At 35.2% G+C, this 26407-nt stretch overlaps 4 protein-coding genes across 4 annotated transcripts; 2 read left to right on the forward strand and 2 right to left on the reverse strand.

The window, feature by feature from the left end:
• The first annotated feature begins 5405 nt into the window (after positions 1-5405).
• On the forward strand, positions 5406-11808 carry LOC137945413 (ras-related protein RABC1-like). Its single transcript, XM_068791297.1, has 6 exons — positions 5406-5783; positions 6486-6554; positions 8785-8850; positions 9077-9198; positions 10505-10633; positions 11537-11808. Exons 1-6 carry the CDS (start codon positions 5645-5647, stop codon positions 11639-11641), a joined length of 630 nt encoding a protein of 209 aa, XP_068647398.1. The 5' UTR covers positions 5406-5644; the 3' UTR covers positions 11642-11808.
• Positions 11809-12444: 636 nt separating this feature from the next.
• On the forward strand, positions 12445-14709 carry LOC137946972 (uncharacterized). The gene is made up of 3 exons (XM_068793261.1): positions 12445-12771; positions 14022-14160; positions 14387-14709. The coding sequence occupies exons 1-3, from the start codon at positions 12460-12462 to the stop codon at positions 14569-14571; spliced, it is 636 nt and encodes a 211-aa protein (XP_068649362.1). The 5' UTR covers positions 12445-12459; the 3' UTR covers positions 14572-14709.
• A 730-nt stretch (positions 14710-15439) lies between these two features.
• Positions 15440-16567, reverse strand: LOC137946329 (uncharacterized). The gene has a single exon (XM_068792580.1). It carries the CDS (start codon positions 16510-16512, stop codon positions 15514-15516), a length of 999 nt encoding a protein of 332 aa, XP_068648681.1. The 5' UTR covers positions 16513-16567; the 3' UTR covers positions 15440-15513.
• A 158-nt stretch (positions 16568-16725) lies between these two features.
• Positions 16726-18991, reverse strand: LOC137946647 (uncharacterized). Its single transcript, XM_068792974.1, has 5 exons — positions 18868-18991; positions 18616-18771; positions 18347-18560; positions 16882-17009; positions 16726-16733 (listed from the first exon to the last, which is right to left on the reverse strand). Exons 1-5 carry the CDS (start codon positions 18989-18991, stop codon positions 16726-16728), a joined length of 630 nt encoding a protein of 209 aa, XP_068649075.1.
• Positions 18992-26407: the final 7416 nt, after the last annotated feature.

A 26407-nucleotide genomic window follows, 5' to 3' on the forward strand; every position in this document is an offset into this window, starting at 1 on the left:
TAGTCTACTTGCATTCTTTTTTCAGGATAAAGTTGTATTTTTTTTATGGAGGTTTCATGATGGATAGATAATAGTAATCAGATAGTTGAATTCTAATTGGAAATAAAAAGTGAATATTACAAATTTGATTGTCAAAAAGTGACTATTGGAATTCAGAATGTTTGTCTTTTCAATCTGAATTTGTATTCATGAGTATTGTTTGTTGAAACCCAATAGACCTAATAATAGTATCATAGGTCTAGGTTAAACCATAACATAGTACATTATCATTGTATTGTGTAACCTGCTATCTTGTTTCTAAGTAACATAGTATATATGTGTCATAGGAGTAACATAGTATATCTTTTTTGACAAAGTTCAAATTCATTCTAGTGTCACACAAGTCTTTATTTTAGTAAATTCATGCCATAAAAGTTGGTAGACTAGGTTCTATACTAGTATCAAACAATTGTGAAATATAACATACTTCAACATGGTATTGATAAGTTCATAACACAGTATGGTAGTACATTCTAACTTAGTTCTCCTAATGTAACTAACATGTTATTTTGTTTTTGTTTCATAGGGGTCAATGAAAGGGTTGTTGACCATAGGTTGACTCTCACATTGTTTTTTATGATAACAAGTTTAATTGAGCTAATAACTTGCCAATCTAGTATTTCAGATATGTAACCTTCAAGAGCTCTTAAGGTCTAAAACATCAAAGCCAAAATGAAGAACATCTCTTGAAGAAGCACCCACAAGGAAGAAGTCAACATGAAGACTCGAGTTCACGCTTGACAAACATTTAAACTTAGTCAATTTATGTAAGAGAATATTTTAACACCTATTCCTCAAGTATTTGTGAGATCAAAGCTTTAGGATATTAAATTGCATATAGACATATTTGGAATCATCATACATGTCACTTAGAAACATGTTAAAACACTTAGAGAGAAATTCCCATGCTTTATAAAGACATATAATTTTATTTGGCATTGGAATAATCCATCATCCATACGGATTGATAGATCATCCAAGACATGGCCATTTCATGCTATAATATATGATAGTTCATCCCACTAAGATCGATCGATCATAGTTGTCCAAGCAAGTTGAATTAACAAGGAATAATCGATCATCCTTCCATATTAATCTATCAGTTAGAACATTGCCAGAAAGGGACTTCAAGCATAATGGATCAAATGAAAATACACTGATCAATCATACTTGTACCACACAGCCAGAGGGAATCTCGATTGATCGATCAACTATTGGCAATGATTGATCAACTTAACTTTTCTAGAGCAATGATAACATATTGATCAATAAGTCAGTATCCGACAAAAAAGTAGTCGTTATGATCGATTGATCGGTCAGTCACTTACTAGTGATCGATCAATCAATAGTCTGATTTTTGCCAACTGGCAAATAACGGCTAGTTTGAGTTGGGAGAGCTATAAATACCTCACAAAACCATGACTATAGAGAAGCATGAGTATTTATTGGTATATATTCAAGCCATAGGGGAGTTAGTCAACTTGAAGGACGAGACGATCTTCAACCGCATAACGCCCTTCAACACTTGAAGTCGTTAGTGGAGCATAGATGAAGCTTCATCTCGATGCAGGGGATGAAGGGGTCCTTCATCTCCACGGTTTAATTTCGATCATCTGGAAGAAGGCCTTGTTTGATCTTCTTTGAGTTGAAGAACGGGTAACGCTGGTTTTTTTCCCTCTCTCTCCTCGTACCCCCCTCATGCGTCGTCATTTCTCATTTTTCTTCCTCTCTCTCACACTCCCTCTCTCATCTCCATGCGCCCCCGACGTTCTGCTGCCATAAAATCGATCGGATTTTTGTCTTCGGCCACCGTCTCCGCTCCCTCTAGTCTCCGGCCTCATCTCTCGGTTTTCTCTCGGCCTCACACTCTCTCTCGCACCCCCTCTCTCGCTTCCGTGACTCCCTCTCTTCTCTCGGACTCACTCTCTCTCACTTCTCTCTCTCTTATCCCTCCCGACCTCCCTTTCTTCTCTGTTTTCTCCCTCTCTTCTCCCTTTCGGCCTCCCACTCCCTTCTCTCTCTGGCTATTCTCCTTTCCCTCGAAAATACCTTCTGATTTCGTTCGATTTCCCCATTTCCATTTCGATTTTCTTCGATTTGGACATTTGGGCATCAATTGCTTAATTTCTACTTCAATTAGGCATCGATTTCACCCTTCGGCTTCGGTTTTCCCCAAATTTCAGAAGGTATGCCTAAACCCTAATTTTTTTCATTAAATTAGTGTTTTATTTGATATAAATTTATTTTCAGTGCCTAATTGGGGGTTATTTGTGCATAATTGTGGGATTTAGGGTTACGGTTTAGGGTCTAAATTCTTGATTCGTGTTAGGGATTATTTTTAGGGTTTGGTGCTCGGTATTTAAGGGTCCTGTAATTAGGGTTTAGGGTTTAGGGTTTATGGTTAAGGATTTAGGGTATTTTAGGGATTAGGGTTTCTAAGGTTTAGGGGTTTAGGGTTTTTAAGGGTTTGGGGGTTTTGTGTTTTTAAGCTCTAGGGTTTTTTGGGTTTAGGGTATGGAATTAGGGTGTAGGGTTTAGGGCTTTTAAGGTATTAAGTTCTGGAATTAATGTTTAGGGTTTCGAGTTTAGTAGGTGATAGGGTTTTTTAGGTTTTGGGAGGTTTTGTGTCTTTAAGCTCTAGGGTTTTTTGGGTTTAGGTTCTGGAATTATGGTGTAGGGTTTAGGGTTTAGGGCTTCTAAGGTTTAGGGTATTGTGTTTTGGAATTAGTGTTTAGGGTTTAAAGTTTAGTAGGTGATAGGGTTTGACTTTAGGGTTTGATGGTTTATGGTTTAGGTTTTATTAGGGGTTTTTTAATCCAATTCAAACAAGGCTGAGTCGCCTACATGGGCGTCCATTAGCCAACGAAACCCGACCACCATCACTGACGAGGTACAGTTCATAGTGACTGCGAAGTTATATGGAGCTCTACCAGGGGTGTTCGGTGAATTTGGACTTGATGTGTGTGTTTTCTCATTGTTTAGTGTATATGCAGTAGTGAAAATAGTTTAATTAATTTTGAAATGTTTTAGAATGTTGTTGAGGATTTTTTAAATGTTATGGAATGTTTTTGCCATGTGGTGAGGAGATTAGGGTGTTATACATATCCACCACATGGTATTTTTTTTTTTTTTTTGTGTGGTTTCGATTTAACCCTTCGGTTTTGATTTTTCACAAATTTCATAAGGTAAGTCTAAACTCTATTTTTTTTATTAATTTAGTGTTGTATTTGATTTGCCTTATAGACAACTACTTGTGATTGATATATCCTACTTTTTATATTGTTGAGAACTTGTTGACCAATGCCATTTCAACCATTGTTCTAAGATTTTGTTTTCCAATCTTATTTTTTTTGGAGTAGGAGACTTTTGAATCCGGAGGCCTGCTTGAGAATGTCTCATCAGGGTAATATTTATATCCCTATTCAGAATTTTTAGATTGTTAAAAGTAAACTAGTAAAGAATTGGCCCTTTGTTTTTTACCATAATCACGGATTTATTCGGGATGTTCTTACTTGCATGTCAGGGCAATGCGGATGATGTGACAATTGCAGTATTGAAGGAGTTGCCTCCTCTACAAGAGAAAAATCAATCAAGGGAAAGATTTGGAGATCAGTTCATAGGGGGAAATGGGCGAGGAACAACTAGCATGAAGAGAAACAATTATAGTTTGTAAATTTATAATGGATTTATAGTTTTTATTTGGGTGATTGTAAATTGATAGCGATATTTCATTTAATTTTGTTGTGTTTAATTATTGTATGGAGTTTATTTATAATGTTATGCAGTGTATGGAGTGTTTAGACTATTTTATGGAGTGTATATAAACAATTTCATGGAGTGTTTATGGAATATATAGACAATTTTATGGAGTGTTTATGCAGGTATTATGTATATTGATTATGCCCAATTTTAAGTAGAGGTCATGCCCAATTTTATACAGGTATTATATACATAGATTATGCTCAATTTTAAGAAGAGGTTATGCCCAATCTTATACATGTATTATATATATATATAGGTTATGCCTAATTTTATGTAGAGGTCATATCCAATTTTATGTAAAATGTATATAGACAACGACGATTGCAATGGTCTTGAGGATGTGGGTAGCCAAGTAACATGCTTTTGGAGGCAGAGTGCATTAGAATCCACAAGAGCCGCATAATTTCGAGATGCCATATCGACTTCCATGTGGAACGATAAATGATGGTTGTATCTTATTACTTTTGAACATGCGTCGTTTATATGTACTAAACTTGTAACTTGATGATTTTAATATTAAAGGCACGAACTCGTTATTAGAATAATTTTTTTTTAGGTTATTAATAAAGTTGTATATGTATTTATTTATTATTTTTGTTCAGTTTTATTACTATATTAAACTTCATATTTAAGTCTCTGGTAAATAAAATATAATTAAAGTATGCATTTGATTAATTAATTACTTTTAATTTTGTCAAAATATATTATTAATTAATACCATGTAAAAAATTTATCTTATGTTATTAATATAATATTTTTTATTCATTAATCATATTTATTTTTTATTTACTCTATTGTATTAGTGATTTAATAGTGGTAATTAAAATATTGTTAACTCAAACACTTGGTTTAATTAACTTATTTTTATAATTAATAAAATTAATGGTTTTAAATTTTGAAGATGAAGATGAAGATGTACTTGTCCACACTAACACCCTATTTCGAAGATTTCGAAGATGAACTTGTCTACGCTAACACCCATTTCGAAGATGAAGATGAAGATCAAATTTCCAGTTTGTTGACTAACCCCCCCCATAAAAAAATCTTGCAAATTCACTTTCAAAAGTGCTTGCACATTACAAATCTCTCTCCAAATTCAAGTCTTTCCTTCTTGGCTCAAACTCAACCGTATCGGGTATGATCTCTTTGTGTACATTGATAGCTCCAAACTTTGTTCACTAAAAACCTTTATTGTAAATCTTTCCCCAAATTCAAACATCTCCTTCTTGGCTCAAATTTGCCCTTATTGGGTATGATCCCCTTGGATACATTGATGGCTCCAAACTCTGTCCATCGAAAACCCTTACTGCAAATCTCTCCCAAATTCAAGCCTCACTCCTTTTGTTCAAATTCGCCCTTATTGGGTATGATATCCTTGGGTATATTGATGGTTCTAAACTCTGCCCAAATTTTTTTTTAAATAATCTTTTATTCCTTTTTCTACAAGCAAGGGAGAATAAAAAAGAGGAAAGCCCATCTTCACCTCCCATTGGCCTAGCAAGGTAGGACTAGGAGCTGCCTTGCCCCTCTTGCTTTAATGAATTTTGTGAACAATATTTATTACATTTGATAACGTTCCCTTCGCTGTTCAGTCTACCGCCCTTTGTCGCCCATTTGCTCTCATCTTTTAGACTTTTCCTTTCCAGCATTTAAAAAAACAGTCGGAGGGGAAGAAAGCAAGAGAGAGCCCGATTTCCCAGATTCTTTCCTCTCTGCGAGTTTTGCTTCGTACGTCGGTAAACTTCTCGAACCCTTCATGTTGCTGTTGCTCGTCAAGACCCAGATCTAGTTTTCTTTCCTGATTCTTCCTCGCACCGCGGATTGCTCTCCGAGGCCCAATTTGATGGATTTATCAACCAGTCAGGCTCCGGAATTCGATTATTTGTTCAAATTATTGTTGATCGGTGATTCTGGGGTTGGGAAGAGTAGTCTTCTTTTGAGGTTTACCTCGGACACATTTGAAGATCTTTCGCCGACGATTGGTACGTTTTTTCTTTTATGATCATCATCTTCCTAAGGTTTTTCTGCGGTTTGATGCATTACTATCTGGAGTTTGACTTTTTCCTCGATTTTTTAATATATAATCCAGTAAATGAGGCTAGCATTGTTTCTCACATTGTGAATGGTGAAAGAAAAGTTTGATGCGGGGAAGCGAATCATTTAAAACATCATTTATGGTTATCCTAACTGCATTGCTGTTTATTATCTTCGATACCCGATGCTACATTCTAGAATCAGGAAAAAGTGGATGGAGATCATAATAATTGCATTTTAAGTTATTTTAAGTCTTATTCTTGTGCATGTTTGTAGCTTCTCCATTTGCCAATGTTTTTATTGCAAGACCTAATCAACATTCCTTATTTGTGTTTAGCTATATGAATGTCTGTGTACTTGATATGTGGGTTCTGAGTTGAATGGGCCTAATGTCTAGTACCTCTGATACACCATCTGTAACGATTGTTTCCAATCCGATCATTATAGGCTAGGAACTGGAAAACTAAAAAAACGGGAACCTCTCTGAAACATTCTAGGTGTATGAATTGAGATTGCTTATCACTATTCTCTCCAGAACCTTCAGAAAATCCCTATACTTTTTCTTGAATGAAGATTTAGTGTGTTTGTCTCGCTTTTTTGTCGGTACCACTTTTTTGTCATTGCTCTTAGCTTATCTATCCTTAATGTAGGTGTTGATTTTAAAATAAAAATGGTTACCCTTGGAGGCAAAAGATTGAAGCTGGCTATTTGGGACACAGGTAATTTCATCTTGTTCTAGTTAGTATAACTGTTATATTTCTATAATTAATTTTTTGCAACTCATTGCTAATTTAATTTGGTCAAGTATTGTTTGTATTTTTTTCCATTTCCTTCCTTCTTGTTTTGATCAATGCATGCTGTTTCTATCAATATATCTGTTCATATGTATCCATGCTATTCTAGCCATTCTGTCAATATATCCTGTTAATTTATATCTGTCCTATGCTAGACATTTCTACTATTGTGCCTTTTCATTTTTATTTAGGTTTTGAATACCATACTTGCAGATCAGGCCAATGTCCGAACTGTTAGATTCTGCATTAAGAAAAAATAAAGATAGGTTAGGCCTAAAATAACCATCTGGAGGGCACGTTTTTCTATCTTATCTTTCTGCCTCTGTATTAACCTTAACCTTATGTTCCACCTGAGAAAAGTGACATTGGCTATGATTAATGTAAGCTGCTTTAGTGTCAGTATCGAAGCTTTTTTGACAACATCTTTCTCTTATTGAAGCTCTTTGACAACATTTCTACTTTTTATTTAAATTATCATTTACTTTTCTGATGTTTCTTTTCTCTTCCTTTGGACTTTACAAAATTGCGCAGTACTCAAAAAAAATGTGAAAAAAGTCTGTTCAGAAATGAATTGCCTATCAACATGAATGCCCAAGTCTCTGAAAGAGTTTTTCAGTTGTGAATGATGTCACTAATAGTAATGATGGAAGGAAACTCTAGGAATAAAAATTTGAATAGCCTTTCTTATTATAAATCTTAAATTTCTGTAGGAGTTGAAATATTCACTAGTCAATATCTAGGTTGATTGAGTTGTTTCTGTAGGGGCTTAGGTAGATGATCACCAATGGTTATCGTAGTTGTGGGCTACTATGAAGACATTGGTGATGTAAGAAAGGGGAGAATGTGACTTTCCAGTGTTTTCCTTATTGTGAGATGAGAAAATATATTCACCTTTCTTCCCTCTTATTCTAAAATCAGATGAATATGAAGGAACCTTTCTTATTGAAAAAGTGACAAGAATACCAGAAATATGGTTGACAACAGATGTTTTTAACTCCATAATTTTTATTGATATAGTGTTGCAAAAATATGCTCACAGTACCTGTTTGTAGAATGCTACTCATCAATCTATGATGATCGAGTTTAAGTTGTTCATGTTGACCATAACTAAGATTAAAGAGCTACACATTATTTAATAGGGCTTATTTTTTTGGTAAATAGTCACCTCACAACTCCATGTGTCGGATGGTCGCCAAGAATGTTATTTAATGAGAAATTATTTATGTGATAACCTAGTTTAAAAGATGCTCTCCCTACCAAATCCTTCTACAATGAGTCACTTTTTGTTCTAGGGTGCGTGTGTGTGTGATTTTTTTTATTACGATTATTATTTTTTTAAGAACTCTTGCCTTTTAGCTCCTCAGGAGTTTTGGGGTATCCTATATGCAACCAACACCCAAAAAGAAGGAGAGAAAATTCTAAATGAGGTCTGACATCTAGGTGGTGTGATTTGCACGGGTAATTCTAAAAAGGAGTAAACGTGTTACAAATTATGGTTTTATTATCTGATAGATTTAGCAATCGTCTCAGGGTAAAACTGATTGATTGCTTTTGCATTAAACTAAATAGATTAGTGTAGTTACCTTGCATGAAACTATCCTGAAATTGTTGAGTGGGAAAAAGTTTCACGTTGAAAAATGAGAAGAAAAGTTATGGGTTGTAAGGCTGAGCAATAGGCCTCTTAAGAGGCTAGTCATCTTGGGATAGAACTGGGCTCAACCCAAAAATCCAACATCATATAAGGGCAGGTTGTGTGTGGGCTAAGGCCCAGTTTGTGCTTCCCAGGTTATCTCCGTGTTGTGGGCTCTATGAAGGAGTTTGTGTGCCCCGTTAGAGGGTTTGTGCGTACTTCACAGACCCATTATGTGTAAGTCTGGACGTGACGGGAAGTGTTGAGCAGGAAAAAGTCCCACATTAAAAAATGAGAAGAAAAGTTAATGCGTTATAAGGTTGAGCAATATGCCTCCTAAGAGGCTAGTCATCTTTGGATAGAACCGGGCTCAACTAAAAAATCTAATAAAAAAAAAATGAATCTAGTGGAATTTCGAATTTCTGGTAGACTCTATTGCAGAAAGATCCTAGAAAATAACATGTTGCTGCTGTTCATTTTCTTAGTAGAAACAAGGACTAAAAATATGTTTTGCTTATCCTGCAGCTGGACAGGAGAGATTCAGAACATTAACAAGCTCATACTATAGAGGTGCACAGGGGATTATAATGGGTAATCTCATGTTTCTTTTTTCTTTCAGTAATTCCTTTTTTCTTTTTTTTTCTTTTTTTTTTCTGGGGTGGGGGTGTGTACTCCCAAAGAGATCCTAGTTTTTCTAGGATCAGTTTTCTTTAGGGATGGAACAGACTGTAGATGCGTTGCAGTTTGTGTTCTAAATACTCTTAGATTTTCTAACCTGAAAATTATTGATTCCATTATTTTCTTTCAACTTTTGCAGTTTATGATGTAACAAGACGAGAAACATTCACTAATCTCTCCGATATATGGGCAAAGGAAATTGATTTGTATTCCACTAACCAAGACTGCATCAAGATGCTAGTTGGAAACAAAGTTGATAAGGTAAATTTTTTACCTTTCAATTTAAATGAATTGAGGAGGTGGCATCTCTTAGTTGGTACTTTCAGGTAAAGATCCTCATGGTGCACTTATGCCATATTTACTACATTGTCCTGTGTACGAAGTTGTAGGGTCCTCTGTGGGTTCAACATGATGCTATTATTTCCCTCTGGAAAATCCTGCTCATCTGACCGACCTTGTTCAAGTCAGGAGGCTGAAAGAAGAATGACCATCATGTATCAGTTCTTGCTGATCTGTTAGATTGCTAAATTCTACAGAATCAAGCTAGTTGATGTTTCAGTTTTATTCAGGGAAAAAATGGATGGTAAGAAGTGGAAGATTTAGTTGGTTGGTTGACCAGGGCTGGCTTGAACTATCATTTTCAAAAAAAAAAAAAAAAAAAAAAAAAAAACTGACTAAGGACCATTTGTGTTGCCATAGGAAAACAAAGTGACGGGAAAATCGTTGCCCCTTTGACTAATTTTCTGATTGGAAAGTTTTCTTATTGGAAAAAAATCCCTTTGACTGGTTTTCTTACGCTTGTGCCATCATAGTAAACAACTGGAAAATGAGTTATAGTGTTCTTGTTTACTTTAAAAATAAAATAGTTTCTTAGGAAAATAGGAAAGGGTTGAAATAAGAGATGAGTGATCAAGAAAGTGCTTCTAGGTGTACATAGTTTCCTTTTGGAGCAATAGGAAACTCATTTTCCTATACTTCTTAACATTTTTTTTAGGCAAGAGGAATCAAATGGAAAATTTTCCCATCCTCAAAAATGGCACTAACGCCAGAAAATTTTGGTCAACTTGAAAACTTTTTCATGGCATTTTTTCCTATACTTTCTGCTTGGCACAAACTAGTGAGTGTTTTTCAGAATGTCCAGTAATGGTGATCAAATTTTGCTTAGTTCTGAAGGCTGTTTTGGTTCCTGAAGTTCGGAAACATTATTCAGTCTAGTCTTTTCAGGATGAAAGCCATCTATTTAGTCACTATCAAGTCTATGTGGAAGACAAAGTGAAAGCTAGAAGGGACTTCAACAAATTGTGTAATTCAGCAGAAAGAGGGTTAAAATGGTCTGTTCTGGAAGGGTATCCCAATTCATGGGAAGGACCACCTTAATACAGCTTTTCAATTCCATGACCACAATTAAAAGATATTATTCCAGGACTAAACTTGTATTAGTTCATAGTTACTGGCCCATTTTGAAGAACTCCAAATGACAGGAAGGTTCTTATCCTAATGTATTGGGACTTTTCTATATTCACTGGATGGCTTTGTGATAAAAGATAAAACTTGTTTCTATTTTCAGGAAAGCGAAAGGGTTGTTACAAAGAAAGAAGGAATCGATTTTGCAAGAGAATATGGATGCCTTTTCCTTGAATGCAGTGCAAAAACTCAAGTTAATGTTGAGCAGTGCTTTGAAGAACTTGTTCTGAAGGTATGTCAATTCTTTAGTGTTTATATGCATATAGTGTTGTTTAAAGGAGCAAGAATTCAATAATATCATTTAATTGGCGTAGGTCTTGGTGTTCAGTTTATAGCAATAATACCACATGAGCACTGTACCTCATTGAGAACCCAATCCACGCCAATCAGTCTTGTTAATCTGTCCAGCATGGCTCGATTGTGATAGTTTATTTGGTAACTGCATTCCGAACTTAACATCATAAGAAAGTATATATGGATTCTCGTCATACTTAATCTGTTCCATTTTTGCAAGCTTGTTGGGTCATCCATTCTGCAACTCCCACTGGAGAATACTTCTGTCAATGTAGTGAAGTCATCTCATAGAAAAATAGCAGTATCTGTGAAGGTAGAAATAAGCATGAAAACTGCTTTTGTGTTCACATCAGCCTTATGCCACTTAATCTTGGTAATTTTTTTCCAGCTAGCAAGGAAATTCTTGATTCTAGTTTTGGTGGTAGGCTGGTTGATTTTCCCTAATATTTTAGAAATCTTTAGAACATTAATTTTATCTATTCTTACTAAGAAGATATCTAGGTACTGTTGGACAAAACCAAGAAAAGACCTAGTATTAACAAAATAGTGCGTGTTCTTCAAACTCCACAATTTTGAGTATAATTTCATGTGGAGTAATATCTATAAATGAAAGGAATCTGCAAACCGGACATTCCATAACTAGGGCAGCATGTGCTGAGGGAGCAGAAAATTCTCCAGATGTATCTGCAGTCCAAATATGCTTATGTTCACCTCTACTAATAAAATAAAATTGATTAAGCAACTGCATGAGATGGCCCTAAAGCTTCCGGAATAGAACAATTATTGCAAGTCCAGGTTCTACTTTAAGCATTTAACAATTTGGCATGAATGATGACTGCAGATCTTGGATACATCGAGCTTGCTGGCAGAGGGCTCATCTGGTGTGAAAAAGAACATTTTCAAACAGAAGCCACCACCTGATCCAGCAACAAGTGGCTGCTGTTAAATTCATGGACGGGTTCACCAATGGCATGGTGGTTATGGTATTGGACTTTCCCCTTTCATGATCCTGCAGATGTACTCCGTTTGGAATATGAAATTGTAAATTCAGTCTCAAGATGGTGCACTTTGTTGATTTTACTATTATCATGAAAAGCAACTATATTATATTTATGCATCTCATTTCCTTTTCTGTCTTGCTTGTCAGTACCCAATGCTGGGCTTTCTCGCCCTCAAGTAGAAAAACAAAAAATAAAACAAAAAAAGGACTTCACATTCACTACAAATGACTTAGACCATTAGTAGGGGAGGCACTAAGCTAAATTAACTCGGGAACGTTCCAACTCGGGTAAAAAAATCAGTTTAATTCAATTTTTTTTTAAGTTCAAACTTGAAATAAAGTTCATTAAATATAATAAGTCGAGTTCGAGATTTTTCAACCTTTAAGAAAATATTTTATACCCTGCTCTCATCAATTCTCACTTTAGTTGTTGATAATTGTACTTATTTTTGCCAAATCTCAAAGATGACCAACCATTTAACCCTTTTTGGTTCCTCAATATTCCAATGGATCAAGACGGAACAAGTGTTATTGATTGAGAAATCTATTAAACTAATTATTTTAGTCCTCTATAATAACGTGTAATTTAATCATACCCAGTTCAGAATCAAATTTTCTCTTTTTTAGTAAGTTCGAGTTCGATTTAGCACTGTTCAAGCTGTTCTCGACTCGTTAGCCATCCACACGTAGAATTCTGAGAAGATATTAATGGTTATCCATGCGCAAAAACAAAAGAAAGCTGTGTTCCATTTTGGATTTTGGGAATGTTTGCCTCCATATTCCGTCTTCCCCCTCTCTCTGCAAAAGCTCAGGGCACGGGAATTGGAACTCCCTACTTAATTCCAATGACCACAAGGCGGGTTTTCTTGCTCTCTTTACCCCTCTCCTCATTTATGCTGAACACCATTCCGCTACTTTCAGCTCCACTCCCCAAATACGACCCCCTGACCCCTTCTGAGAAGGAAGCCAGTACTGTGCTGTCTCGTAGGATATCCGAAGCAATCGAATTGCTAGAGAAAGGCAAAGAGTTGCAGGCACAGGGAGATTTCCTCCATGCCCTCGATTACTTTACCCAGGTAGCTATTCATTACTTTCTCTTAAGCCCCATGCTAGATTCTGGGTTGCAAGTTGGTGCGATTTTATAGACTTCTCTAGTTTTTCGTTTTTTATTACTTACGAAATTTTTTGATTAACCCACTTTGAATTGTGGGTCTTCTTTTAATTATGTGATTTGTGGTAGAACTTAGGAAATTTTGTGGGCTCGAATTGGGATTCTACTGTTTCTCAAGTAATTAGTTAATGAATCTTTGTGAACTTGTTTTCGGGCAACTGGAAAATTAAAAATTCATAATATGGTGTATATGTGAAAGTCGCCGTTATTTTGTATGGCAACTTGAAAGCCTTCCACCGTTTCAGGCTTCCTTGAACTATGTAGACTTAACAGTCACTTGGGTTACTCACTTACGGCATGGTTGGTATTGATATATTTGGTTCGAGAAACTGGCTTCCATGAATAACACAAAAACATAAATTCTAAGATGCTACATTAGGGAATTCTGTAAGGAAGAATGACTAGGAATATTTTAGATTGTTAAGAAATCTGGCCTCCTAAAACCGATGCACAGTATTCATTTTCCTGTCTTGTTCATGTGAAGAAGGCAAGAATGATTAGTTGTAGACAGTGAGCTCTGTTGTGGTTTTATACCAGCTGCAAAGCCTCCACTGATGTAGGTGTAAGGTGAGATGGATGTAGTCTATGTCTGCGCTAAACTGTGGAATCTTTCTAAATTGTCCTTTTCATGAATCATATTTAGTTCTGACCAGGACAGCAATACGAGTAGACAGACTCAGCTCAATGAGTTATCGATGATTATGGTCTTCATATCTGTTAAAACCGTTAGGCTTAAGGTTTTCTGCTTACATGTTGAGAGGAAAAAGTAGTACATAGTGTGAGCAAATACTAGTATCAAACGTGAATATGTTTTAAAAGAAAGAAAGTCTATCAAAATCTTATGCTGTCATAGTAGAAACATGCTTTTCTTTTCTTCTCTGTCCTGCTTTGCTGTTGTGCATGCAATGCAGTAGTCCTCGGTTGCTTTATGAATTTATATGCTGTGATGGGGGTTGTGAGTAGCTAAAAAAAAAAAAAAAAAGGAGTTGCCTTGAAGCAGAGGCATGTAATGGATTCCTGAATGGACCCATACATGTGAGGGTGAGTGGATCCTATTCAAGCAACCACTCACAAGATTCTATTTCTGAGTTACAGCAAATGTCAACCCCTGTTACTGTTATTCTTCAAATGTTTATTTTGGTCTAATTGCTTCAGGTGGTGAAAGACTATAAGGACTTAGCACTATCCGAGTACGCGCGAGTAGGGAGAGCACTGGCCTTGTATGAAGTGGGCAACAGAGAGGAAGCAATTGCAGAGATGGAGGATGTTTCCATTTCTCTGAAGGGATATCCAGGTGGGGGTTGGTCTTCAGTTGAATTAAAACATGAAGCTAATGCTTGCTACTGACACAGTCAAGAATTCAAATCGAATATCATCTTCTTAAAGTAGCAAGTTGGGAAAGAATGCACAATTGGATAAATGAATAACCAAGCAATGCTATTGAAAACAAAAACAAATAAACTGATAGTTGATTTTATAGATCAATCTCACTCTGTTGCAATGTCTTTTCGTTTTTGCAGAAGTTCATGCGGCTCTTGCTGCAGCATTGTATGCAGATAAGCATGCACCCTTACTCGCCGAAAATCAATTCACAATAGCCACTCTGCTCGATCCCCACTACACCGATCTTTCTTATGTTAAAGAGACCAGGCATTGGCCTCCAAGCCTTATTAATTCTTTGCAACACTTCATCACACTATCTTAGAACTTTCTTCCACTGATCAAGTACACAGCTAATGTTCATACAACAAAATGAATTTTGCATAAAAGTGATTGTCTACCTGTTTCTTATATTGTTGTTGTTCTTCTTCTTGTTCTCTGAGTTTATGATGCTGGAGCTGAAGCAACAGTCTTGAGTTCATTGCTACATTGCTAATGATATGTACAGTTTACCTGTAGTAAACTGAAACTCTTTTCTTCTTATGAGCTGCTCTCTTGGGAATTTTGCAAATCTGTTTCCAGTTAGAAATGGATTTCTTGGCAGCACTAGTGCGCCTCTATCTCTTGGGAAAAAAGGGTTATCTCCGCAGAAAGCCGTTGAATTTATACAACTATCATAAATTATTTTATGAGAGATTCATTTTTAAATATTTTGATGTTAAACGACTCAAATTTCATATGATTCTGTAATTCACATTAGTGTGATAAAAATGTAAAAAAACTTATTTCTAAAAATTAAAATTTGATTATGTGAAAAAAATTAATCTTTTATTGGTGGAATCGGCAGTTGGTAGCAATTCTCAAGGACTATCGAGTTACCCGTCAAACCTGTCTTCGACGCCGGCAGTTGGATTTTAGATGATCTGTTGATAAGGAATTCATTCTCTGTGCTTAATTTTGTAATAAAATGATAGGAATCGGAAACACAAAACGGAAATTTTGCCTGTTAAAACCAAGAATGATCGTTCTCTCCGTTTTCCTTTTTTGTTTTCCTGTTCTGAGAGCTTCTCAAGTTCTTGGAAGAGCTTGTGCATTGGATATCCTAAACATTTCATTGATACAAGACAAATTTATGGGGAATATTACATATGTGAGATTCATCTGCAAATAACTTTTAAAAGGGGAGAAGAAAAGAAGAAGAATAATCTCTAAGAATTGCAGATTTCAGAAGGTGTACAAAGGTATCCAACGAAGGGTTTAAATTTAATCATACATAAAGATGCTCCAATTGAACCGATCTATCCTTCAGAGGAACATACTCCCCAAGATAGACCTCCAAATGATCCGCCAAGCAAGATTTATCCACGTTCTCGTGGTGATAAGATTTGCAGACGAAATAGATTATCGTCTGCATCACCAGTCCGATCAGTATCAACAACGAAAGAGCGAAGACGAAGACGATTCCGAGCGCGATTCTGGGTAAAACCCCCACGGAGCGACCGTGAACGACGAACCGGGCAAACATCAAATTGACCGCCATTAAACCGAGGTTGAGCAGCAGGAAGATGGAACAGGAGATGCCCAGCTTTCCCTTGATCAAGGCCTTGCTCTTCTGCATCGCCTGGATGCCGTAAACGTCCTCCAGCACCGACACCACACTGGCCAAATGCCACACCACGCTGATGTAAACCAACCCCACAAGGTAGCCGATTCCGATAAAGACGAGGAGCAGCGTCCCGGCTGGTCCGGTACCGGCGAGGAGGAGGGTGAGTATGATGACGATGGCGGCGAGGGTGTTGTAGCCGAGGAGGATGATGAAATTCCAGAGGAAGGTGACCATGAGCCTCTTCCAGACCTTGGGCACGACGCTCACGACCTTGGAGTAGGTGAGATCCTTGGCTGTGTAGATGCAGGCGATGGTGTAGACAATAGCGGAGGTGGAGAGGAGGGCGAAGACGAGGACGCAGAGGAGGTAGGCGGCCTTGAAGAGGAGGAAGGCGGTCCATTCGGAGGAGAGTCGATCGAGGATCTTGTCCTGGGAGGGGCTCCCCATCCGGGTGGTCTCGAGGGCCTCTTCATTGATGGCGATTTTGGTGAAGATGAGGTCGGAGATCTGGATGTGGGCGAGGAAGATGAAGGAAAGGGGGAGGATGAGGGAGAGAGTGATCTGGCTGAAGATCCGCCGACACGATAGGACAATCTTGTAAGCTTCATTGCATATGCCGAAGAAGCCCACGAACTGTAGCTCCTCTGGTTCTCTGTCCATGGCTGCGAGCTCCCTGTAAGAAACAATCAAAAACCAGGGTTGGAAGGGGGGAAGACGATTCCTTGTGTGCTTAAAGAGGAGATAGAAGCCGAGTCGGTAGACTTTCGGTTGCGGAAAAGTCCTTGGTCGTTAACGAAATTACGCATATAGCCTTCCGGTAAATAAAATTAATTGGAATTTTCTGACCCTCTTTCATTTTTTTTAATACGGACTTTATTTGCCTGAAAATAAATAAATTTGGACGTAGGAGAGGAAATTCTTTTTAAAAAAAAGGATAATAATTAAGAATTGGTTTTCTAAATGGAGGGTAATAGAGTAATCTTACAATGGAAAGACTGAAATGACTTAGCAACAAGATTGAAAAATTACCGTTTAAAAAGCAGTGGCAATTCCGTAAATTGAAAAGATCAAGAGTCAGGAGCGCGTTCCAAAGTTTCCGCGAAGGTTCCATGTCAACGCTCTTGGAAGACCCAGTCAAGTCTGGCCTTCTCCGGCTTCTGAAACCACACCATAATTGTATTTAAGCCCATAATATTGTCTTTATTTGCTTTCCATGCCATTACTTGTCTTGTTTCGCTTCCTCCCTTCTTGATGTTTACAATAATGTTTTAAGAGGCAAATATTCAATACCTCAACCTTCACATTACCAATGCCAATAATGCCTCTCTCTCTCTCTCTCTCTCTCTCTCTCTCTCTCTCTCTCTCTCTCTGAAAATTTAGAAGGGCACCAAAGATGACTGATGGACAAAAATATTTTAATACGGAAGATAAGAACTTAGTAAGGAAAATTAAAGAAAAAATAAAAACTCTTCCCCTGTTACAAATGCCCTTAGAATCTGATTATATCTTATAATCCCTTGTTACAAATGCCCAAATGAAAAAAACGGGGAAATTAAGAGAATTAGTAACTTGTAATAGTATTTTTAATTAAAATATAATACTTAAATATTAAATTAGGTAAAATAAACATTATTAATACACGAATAACTAATTTAATGTATAACTAAAATAAATTAATATACTAATTAATTGAATTATATATTATATTAGTTAATGATTACTGTTTATTGTATATTAATATAGTAATTGTGTGAGCCAATTAACTGTGCACATGATTAATCATAAAAAACAAATAAATAATGTTAAAAAAAAAAACAAATATAATACAATTAGTTATTAATTTATTGATAATATATCATATTCGTTAACATAAAAAAGTCATGATTAAACAGGAAAAATCTATCAAATGCTAACTTTAACACACTATATATTTTTTAGTATTATTAATTAATAATTTTTTTGCATTAAATTTAAAATCATTGTTTTTATTAATTATAAAAATGAGTTAATTAAACCAAGTGCTTGTGTTAACAATATTTTAATTACCACTATTAAATCACTAATACAATAGAGTAAATAAAAATTAAATATGATTAATAAATAAAAAAGTATTATATGAATAATATAAGATGTATTTTTTACATTGTATTAATTAATAATATATTTTGACAAAATTAAAAATAATTAATTAATCAAATGCATACTTTAACTATATTTTATTTGCCACCCTTAAATCTCAAGTTTAATATAGTAATAAAATTTAAAAAAATATATTAAATAAATACATATACAACATTATTAATAAGCTAAAAGAAAGATTATTCAAATAACGAGTACATGCCTTTGATATTAAAATCATCAAGTTACAAGTTTAGTACATATAAGCGACACATGTTCAAAAGCAATAAGATACAACCATCATTTATCATTCCACATGGAAGTGGCTATGGCATCTCGAAATTGTGCGGCTCTTGTGGATTCTAATGCACGCTGCCTCCGAAAGCTTGTTACTTGGCTACCCTCATCCTCAAGACCATCGCTATTGTCGCTGTCTATATCCTCCATTGCACCTAATTGGACTGCATCACCTCCTCTACTGAGCTCACCACCCGAATCATCATCTTCATCTTCAAATAAATCATCGTAATCCTCTCCACAAATATATAATTGTGCAATATGCAACAACCAAGTACAATTTTTGTCTGAATCTTAAAAGAAAATGGAGGAGCTTCTTTCACATTTGAAATCAAGCTTTTAAAGCACCAAAAGTTCGCTCAATAGTATTCCGCAAAGATAAGTGTCTTCGGTTGAATAATTTTTTTTCATTTCTAGGAATATTATCTCCAAATTCTTGCAGATGATATTGAGTTCCTCTATATGGAGCCAAAAATCCCGGATGATTTTCATAACTAGCATCGACTAGATAATATTTACCAATAATAGAAATTATATTCCTCATAAACTAATTGAAGCTAAAATAGATAAAAAATGATTGCATAAAAATATATTATTTACCTTGAGGTACAAAGATTTTATCTCGGCGAGTCAATGCTTCCTTTAGTACATGGGAATCAGCTGTTAATCCCCCCCATCCAGCAAGTACATAAGTGAATTGCATGTCAAATGAACATGCTGCCATCGCATTTTGTGAGAGAGCCCTTTCTATTCCAGAACCTTGGTTGTTCTTCAAGTGGAATGTTCGCTTTGATATGAGTTCCATCAATAGCCCCAATACAATCCTAATTATACATTTTCAATTAATATTGACTAACTTTGTATATTAATAAAAAAATGTTTAGTTAGAGGAAGTGATGTTACCTTGAAGTACGAATAAAACATTGAACTGGTTAAAATTTTCGAGTGTGTGCGTTCTGAAGGCCGTATGACATAATCAGAGTGCAGTTTGAGGATTGTATCCAACAACTTGTTGAAATACCTACTTATGGTCCAGTTCGATCTATCAAACATCTTTGTTGTGACACTATAAGATTGTTGTTGACCAATAGTTAGGAGAAAATATGCAAGTTATTCGTTAATTGAGATGGTCTTTGTGGCTGATAAAAACCCTCTACTAGTAAGTATTTTTCCAATTTGAGAAATACTATTTGATTCATCCTATAAACTTTCCGAAATATAACAGGTGATTTGTCTAGTGCATTTTGCAAATACAATGGACCATTAATCCCACAAGAACGTGGTACACGTAGGGATATTATCTTCCCATGGCGATAAAGAAAGTTGTGAATGCAATCATAGTTACAATCTTTTCTTCGTCTGTCATAATGTCCATGGAAATCTACAAATTCAATAGCATATCAGTCATAACCTATTTGCAATATTCAATTATAACCTATTTGCAATCACACCTATACACAACCATATTCATCCACATTCCCACATCCTACCTTCAATCACACCTATACACAACCATATTCATCCACATTCCCACATCCTACCTTCAATCACATCCCTATGCAACCATATCCATTAAATTGTCCACATCCATACTCATCCACCATATTCATCCATGCAATATATTAACACAACAACATATAAAATAATAATATTAACCATACTAATAAGTCTTGCAACGTCATAATTCAAACATCATACCTAATACATAACAATATTCCAAAAGAAGATAGTGTTTAAAACGCGTTACAATTCGTTTCTTACATAATATTTAAGCCACTTGACCCGCTCTGCCACTGTCATCTCCGTAAAATACTCCTTCTTACTTGGCGTATCCAACCATAAAGGAGCACGAAACTTCAAGTCTACAGACAGGTCCGGGAGGGAATTGACCCAATCTACCTCTTTAGGCGTGATGACATCCTTCAATGTTAGAGCGATTTGATTCATTGCATCAATGAATCTACTAGTGTCATCACCGGACATTTCACTTCTCTTTCTATGACGACTTGAAGATGACCGATTACTTCTTTGAGATTGATTAGTTGTTGACTCATTCCCGCTAAATAATGGCGATGGAGTATCCCTAACTATATCAACATCCTCGGGCTCATCCATCGGGACATGTTCCGACTCAAGGATGAGTTCATCGCCCTGCTCTACAAAGGTTACACCTCCTGACCCCATGGCTATTGTGTTTCCCACCACCACAGCTAATTTGTCGTACAGGGGGCAGCCTTCACTTCTGTACTTCTCAGTATCTCTATGCTCCTACAAGAATAAAACATTCTTTAGAAGTCTTGGAATAGAGTTATACTAACGCAGAAAAGAAGAAAGCATCCTTTAATAGGTTTTAGGAGTTTAATTCCTTTATTCCCAATAAGGTTTATTACTTCATCTGTCCTGATTTTAAATTTTGTAGTGCTGGTGCAAGTATATCTTCCTAAACTTAGTTGTTACATTTGTGGAGATACAGAACACTTAGCCAACACTTGCCCAAAAAGACAAAATACAAATTCCAAAAAATCTACCCTGGTTGATAATGTCCAATTAGATCTTATAGAAGTTGACGAATCAGGCACTGAGTCTATCTAGAGCATAGTAAGTATTAATGATTACAAAGAAGAAAGCTCCGACTCTGAAGATGATTTTATCAATGACTTAGCATGTGGATCAATAGGATGTCATCCTTCCAGACCTTTTTAATTAGAACTAATGGATCTAAATCAACCTTGTACCCATGAATGGAACTAGCAGACTGGCCTAGATAGTATACCTTGAGTTGTCGTTGATTACTATGTAAACTATGTTCGTTAGAATCAAAATGACACGTTAAGCTAGTTGTTCCTATATGGTTAGTTTCTGAGTGTGTAGGTATTCTAATTTTTTAAAAGTTTCCAGTATGCCTGGCTCTGATACTAATTTTTTGGGGGAGTCTAATTTTAAGGAGTCTCTTATTAAGCCTAATCTAATTTTATCAACTTTATCTATTCTTACAGGAAGGTACGTGACGTTGTGACAATCCGGAATGACCCAATGCAGCGGGGTCTCTTCGAGCCAGTAGCCCTACACCCAATAGTTTCCAATCCAATATACCGATCTTTATATATATATATATATACTTAAAAACTTATAAGAGAAAGAAATAAACACACCAACAATGAATAAAGACTATGAATACTAGCCAATTTAACCACAAGAATAATATGATATACTGAGAGATCATGAAAAGTAAATAAAAATAGGTACTGTAGAGATCAAGAAACTTAAAACACGTACTGTGGAAATCAAGAGTTGGAAAAATCCCTTATGGTACTCCCCAAATCGAGATCTGTTTGTATTGCTCTTTCTCTGCAATTGGTAATGGACACCCAAGACATGACCCAATGTGTGCTTTCCTAGCCAGGTTGGCTTCTATTATGGGCTCCATCATAGTAAAGGTACACAAAACCCAAAACTCTCTTATGGGCAAAGAAATAGGCATAAAACCATATTACTCAGAACCGTAGAACATTAGAGGATTACACAATGCTTTTGTTTCATGCATGGGATGGATCCAGAATTAGGGCAGAGAAGTAATCGATCAAACAGGAATGGTTTAGGTTTCCCTAAAGGGAGACCCAGAAGGAGAAGAAAGAGGAAATAAAACTAGTACTTACTTGGGACGTTGGGAAGAACATGCTTTTAGAGGAGAACTAAACAGTTAGGGATTTTCATGGAGAAGAAGCAAGAACTCGGTTTTTTCAATCCTATCTTTTTTATGCAAGGAGTACATATTTATGCCCTCTGGAAATTGATGGAACCGTCACCAGGGTGCTCATTGGGCACCATCCTCATTGAGCATGAGGAGTACATAATTAAATCCATGGGCTATACAAAACAACTGGCGAAAAACAAGTGGCGGAAAACAGGAGGGTTTATAAAAGTAGGTAGTTTACTTTACAAGTGGGTGGTTTTGTAGAGGCATATCTTCTTGCTTTCTAACTGATATCTTCTTGCTTCGAGACTTATCTTTTTTCTTTCTGTCTTGTCCTCTTGCTTTTCTTCGTGTCTTCTACCTTCTTGTCTTCTCGTCTCTTTTTTTTTGTTGTCTTCATGTCTTTTCTTTTGGACTTTGTTATTTATGTTCTGTAGTAATCATATTCTAGATAGCCTCATCATAAAAAAACATAGTCATCATCTTCGTCTTGGGAATAACATTGTATAGTCTGTGTCTTGTTAAATGAGGCTGAGTCTTCGTCTTCATTATTTTTTTCTTGTTCAGTCCGATACCCTTGATCTCTGATAAATTTATCAAAGAGTTCTTTCATCATGTTTCTTACTTTGTCTGGTTGTGTCATAGATATTTCTTCTAGCTGTTTTTCCGCAAATGCCCAACTGTAAACGAACTTGATGTGTCTTTATTGTCAGTCGTTTGTGACGGATTAACTGATGATTCATCTCCATCAGTGAGAGGCATTTTTGGCAAATGTCCAGCCATCAACAGACTTGATTTGCCTTTACCTTCTGCCATTTGAGAAGGGCTAGTTGATGGTTTTCCCCCATCAATGGGTGGTTGGGTACAAAAAGTACCCATGAGTTTGGCCCTGAGTATTCTTTTTTCTTCTTCCAACTGATTGATGTATTCTTTCTGGAATTCATTCTTTTCTTTCTCTTGCCTGAGTTTACTGTTTAATTTTTCTATTGTCTTGGCAAGAGTTTCACAATGGTCACAGAAAATAATTCTTGACATGTCTTTGGCTACAGAATAATTGACTTGGTCTTCTTTGAGAAATATGAGAGAAGGGGTAATGTAGTAATTAGTGCCAATTGTTAAAATTGTAATAGGTGTAAAAGGATTAGGAAGAAAACATCTTGGAACAAAGATTTGTTAACCATTTATGATGATAGATGGACAGACCCAAAAAAGGCTATGCTAGGCATTACTGAAATAGATATGAACCAGAATGGAGGCATTTTTTTATTGTTCCCATGATTTCTTAATTAGTATGTCAAATTTTAAAAAATATATTAAGGTAGGAATTCAGACAAAAGGATATGAAGCCTTTGTTGGAGACAATCTACTCCTATGTTATTGACTCCTAAAAACTTAATATATTCTTTGAATAATTCTACTTTTTTCTTACTTATAATAATTCTTTCTTTCATGAATTCAGCTAATACCAATTGTAAATGTCCTATGTGATCTTCAATTTTGCTGAAAACCAAGATATCATCTATTTATACTAAAACGAATGTATCATATTTTTTAAAAATATTATCCATTTTTCTTTGAAAATTTGTAGGAGCATTTTTTAGCCCAAAAGGCATGACTAGCCATTCATAATGTCCATCTGGACATGTGAAGGTAATCCATTCTACACTATCTGGGTGCATTTTTACTTGCCAGAAACCAGATTTGAAATCAAATTTGCTAAATATTTTCTTATCTTGTATTCTATTAATCAATTGATTTTTATGAGGAATATTGTAACTATCTGAAACTGTATTATCATTTAACCTTTTGTAATTTATGATCATTCTAGATTTTCCCCTTAATTCTTTACTATGTTTTCGAACAATGAAGGTTGCTGATCTATGCGGACTAATTGATTTTCTAAATATTCCTAGGTTTAAGAGTTCAGCAATATGGGTCTTAAAATCTTCTCTCTCTGTATTAGTGGCTTCAATATTTGCTATTCGGACAATATAATTTGGTTTTAGTAATTCTAGTCTACATTGGATGTGGTTATTATCCCAATTTTTAAAGGATTATCTCCAAAATATTCAAGTTGATTTAGTTTATCTATAATTTGTTGAAGATGGTATTTATCTTTATGATTAATATTAACAATTTCTAAATATAATTTTTCTGTATCTAAAAACGAAGTTTTGATCAGTGGTTTTGATATCCAATCAGTGAACCATTCTAGGGATTCATGGTCAAAATCATTATCTATATTGTTTGAATGTTGGGTAAGTTTCTCTTCTATATCACTATCTAAATCTATGGGTTAATAACAGAGTAATTTATTATCAAGTTTCATAACACCATGCGAAGGAGGAAATCCATGTGATTTGTGTCTTTTTATAGGTAAAGAGGAAGGCGATAAAGAAGGAACAGCTGGCTTATCTGGGTTAGAACAACTTCCTATAGTAATACATTGACAATTGTCATCTTCTATAGGTTCACCATGCTCATGGCAAACTCTGAGACAATAGAAGGTGTGGTAGTGTTCTGGAAGGGAATAAAATTGGAATTTTTGGAAAAGAAAAGATAATCCCGGGAGATAGTCAGAGAGCCATTATCTTTTCTTTTCCACAAATTCCAATTTTATTTCCGTCTAGAACATTAACCCAGACTTAGGCACAAAATTATTTAGAAAATTGGCAGGTGCTTTAGGAAAATAAATCTCAGAAAAATGGCTAGAAACAAAGTCCCTATGCTATATTTTCTATTGGCCAATGAACAAAATTTATTATGACAATTCTCCAAGAAAAATGTACAGATATTCAGATACAAAGACAACTTAAAGGAGACGAATACGGTTTCTGCAAACAAAAATTGTATTTTGGCATTATCAATATAAGTGTCATAGGGATTATAATATAATCAGATTCTAAGGGCATTTGTAACAAGGGAAGAGTTTTTACTTTTTCTTTAATTTTCTTTACTAATTTCTTATCTTCCGTATTAAAATATTTTTGTTCATTAGGAGAAGTTTTAGAGTACAAAGGTCCTATTAATTTTCCTAAGTCCTTAATGAATGGTCTTGCATAATTTAATAGTCCTAAGAATTTTTTTAATTGTTTTGTCTCTGATAAATCATCTGGCATTTCTAGAATTTTCTTCGAAATATGTTAATCTGAGGTGGATTAATTTGTAAGTTTTCTTAATTTCTTTAAATGCTTGTTTTGCTATTAAATTTATATTTACTGTATTCTTATCAGTACAACTAATTTGTATTTCTCTATAGTGTCTAAATAAGCCAGCATTTAATGAAAAATTTCTTGTTTTATATAGTTGTATGGGATTAAGAAGATTAAGTTGATTATTACTAAATAAAGAAATATCATGTTCTATGTTAATGATTTCATCTAATTGAAAATCTCTATGGTCTATACTATTTCTTCCCATAATTCTATCAAACATAGTTCTAGATCTAGATTATTCTCCTATTTCTGAGATGGTTCTACTACTTCCTGGTAGAAGAGCCATTTTTGTTTTGATTTCTCTGTTTTTGGTTTGATTTTAATACATTTTAATTTTTGTTTAATGTTATCTATTTATTTGTCTAGATTTTGTTGGTTACCTTTACTTTTCTTAAGATATTCTATGTTCTCAAATAATTGTTCTAGTTTTATAGATCTTTGTTTTCCTTCTTCTGTTAATTTGATTAATGTTTGTTCTATTCCAGATATCAATTTGGCAGCTTCTAGTGCTTCTTGGAGATTATTAAAGCCTTTGTAGATTGGATGAGGGAAATTCTGGATATTGTTTGCCACTTTTGTCTAAGTGTGAAAGATCCCAGGAGTTTTACCTTTGAAAACAACATACAAATTGAAGCTTTTTCTTTTCTCGGTAAAGAATTCTGACAAACTGTTTAGGCTAGCAAGAAAATATTTCTAGTCTTTTGGAGTTCTCTGATAAGAGAGCCATAAATTGTCTAAAAGAAATTGTTCTTCTCTGGAAACACTAATATGAGACAAAGTTTTGAAAATAATATTGGATCTGGGAATACTACTAATCTTTGATTACCGAAAGAAAGAAATTCTTGACCATATTGATTAAATCTGGAGGATGAGCTTTCTGAACTTGAAGGTTTAGTTGAAGGTCGCGGATACATCCATTACGTTACGAGTGAAGAATACAAAAAATCTTCGACTTAGAGTGTCAGCTAAAGTATTATTTTTACCTTTAATATGTTCAAATTCTATTTTATATCCATTCCCTGTAACAATATCTACTAAATTTAACCATCTTCTTTGACTTATTTTATTTTCTTTACTTCTTTGAAAATATTTGACTATAACTTCACAGTTTGTTCTTAAGGTAAATTCTGGTTTATTAATAGTATATAACCTGAAGGATTCTAATGAATATATTATGGCTAAAATTTCTGCATCTATGCTACTCATATTTCTTTTTTCTTTAATCCTTCCA

Source organism: Aristolochia californica, unplaced genomic scaffold, assembly GCF_029961685.1.
Source record: "Aristolochia californica isolate CCGP_79_NKW_82.1479 unplaced genomic scaffold, dmAriCali1.0.hap1 SCAF_12, whole genome shotgun sequence".
Lineage (NCBI taxonomy): Eukaryota > Viridiplantae > Streptophyta > Magnoliopsida > Piperales > Aristolochiaceae > Aristolochia > Aristolochia californica.

Bases quoted from the DNA above. Each gene is read 5' to 3' on its own strand.
- LOC137945413 (XM_068791297.1), top strand. From the start codon at position 5,645: ATGGATTTATCAACCAGTCAGGCTCCGGAATTCGATTATTTGTTCAAA. The intron at 9,199-10,504 runs GTAAATTTTTTA...TTCTATTTTCAG, and splicing joins TTGGAAACAAAGTTGATAAG to GAAAGCGAAAGGGTTGTTAC. The intron at 10,634-11,536 runs GTATGTCAATTC...TGATGACTGCAG, and splicing joins TTGAAGAACTTGTTCTGAAG to ATCTTGGATACATCGAGCTT.
- LOC137946647 (XM_068792974.1), bottom strand. From the start codon at position 18,991: ATGGCAGCATGTTCATTTGACATGCAATTCACTTATGTACTTGCTGGA. The intron at 18,772-18,867 runs GTAAATAATATA...AATATTATCTAG, and splicing joins TAAAATCTTTGTACCTCAAG to TCGATGCTAGTTATGAAAAT. The intron at 18,561-18,615 runs GTGCTTTAAAAG...TTTTCTTTTAAG, and splicing joins TACTATTGAGCGAACTTTTG to ATTCAGACAAAAATTGTACT.
- LOC137946329 (XM_068792580.1), bottom strand. From the start codon at position 16,512: ATGGACAGAGAACCAGAGGAGCTACAGTTCGTGGGCTTCTTCGGCATA.
- LOC137946972 (XM_068793261.1), top strand. From the start codon at position 12,460: ATGTTTGCCTCCATATTCCGTCTTCCCCCTCTCTCTGCAAAAGCTCAG. The intron at 12,772-14,021 runs GTAGCTATTCAT...TAATTGCTTCAG, and splicing joins CCCTCGATTACTTTACCCAG to GTGGTGAAAGACTATAAGGA. The intron at 14,161-14,386 runs GTGGGGGTTGGT...TCGTTTTTGCAG, and splicing joins TTCTCTGAAGGGATATCCAG to AAGTTCATGCGGCTCTTGCT.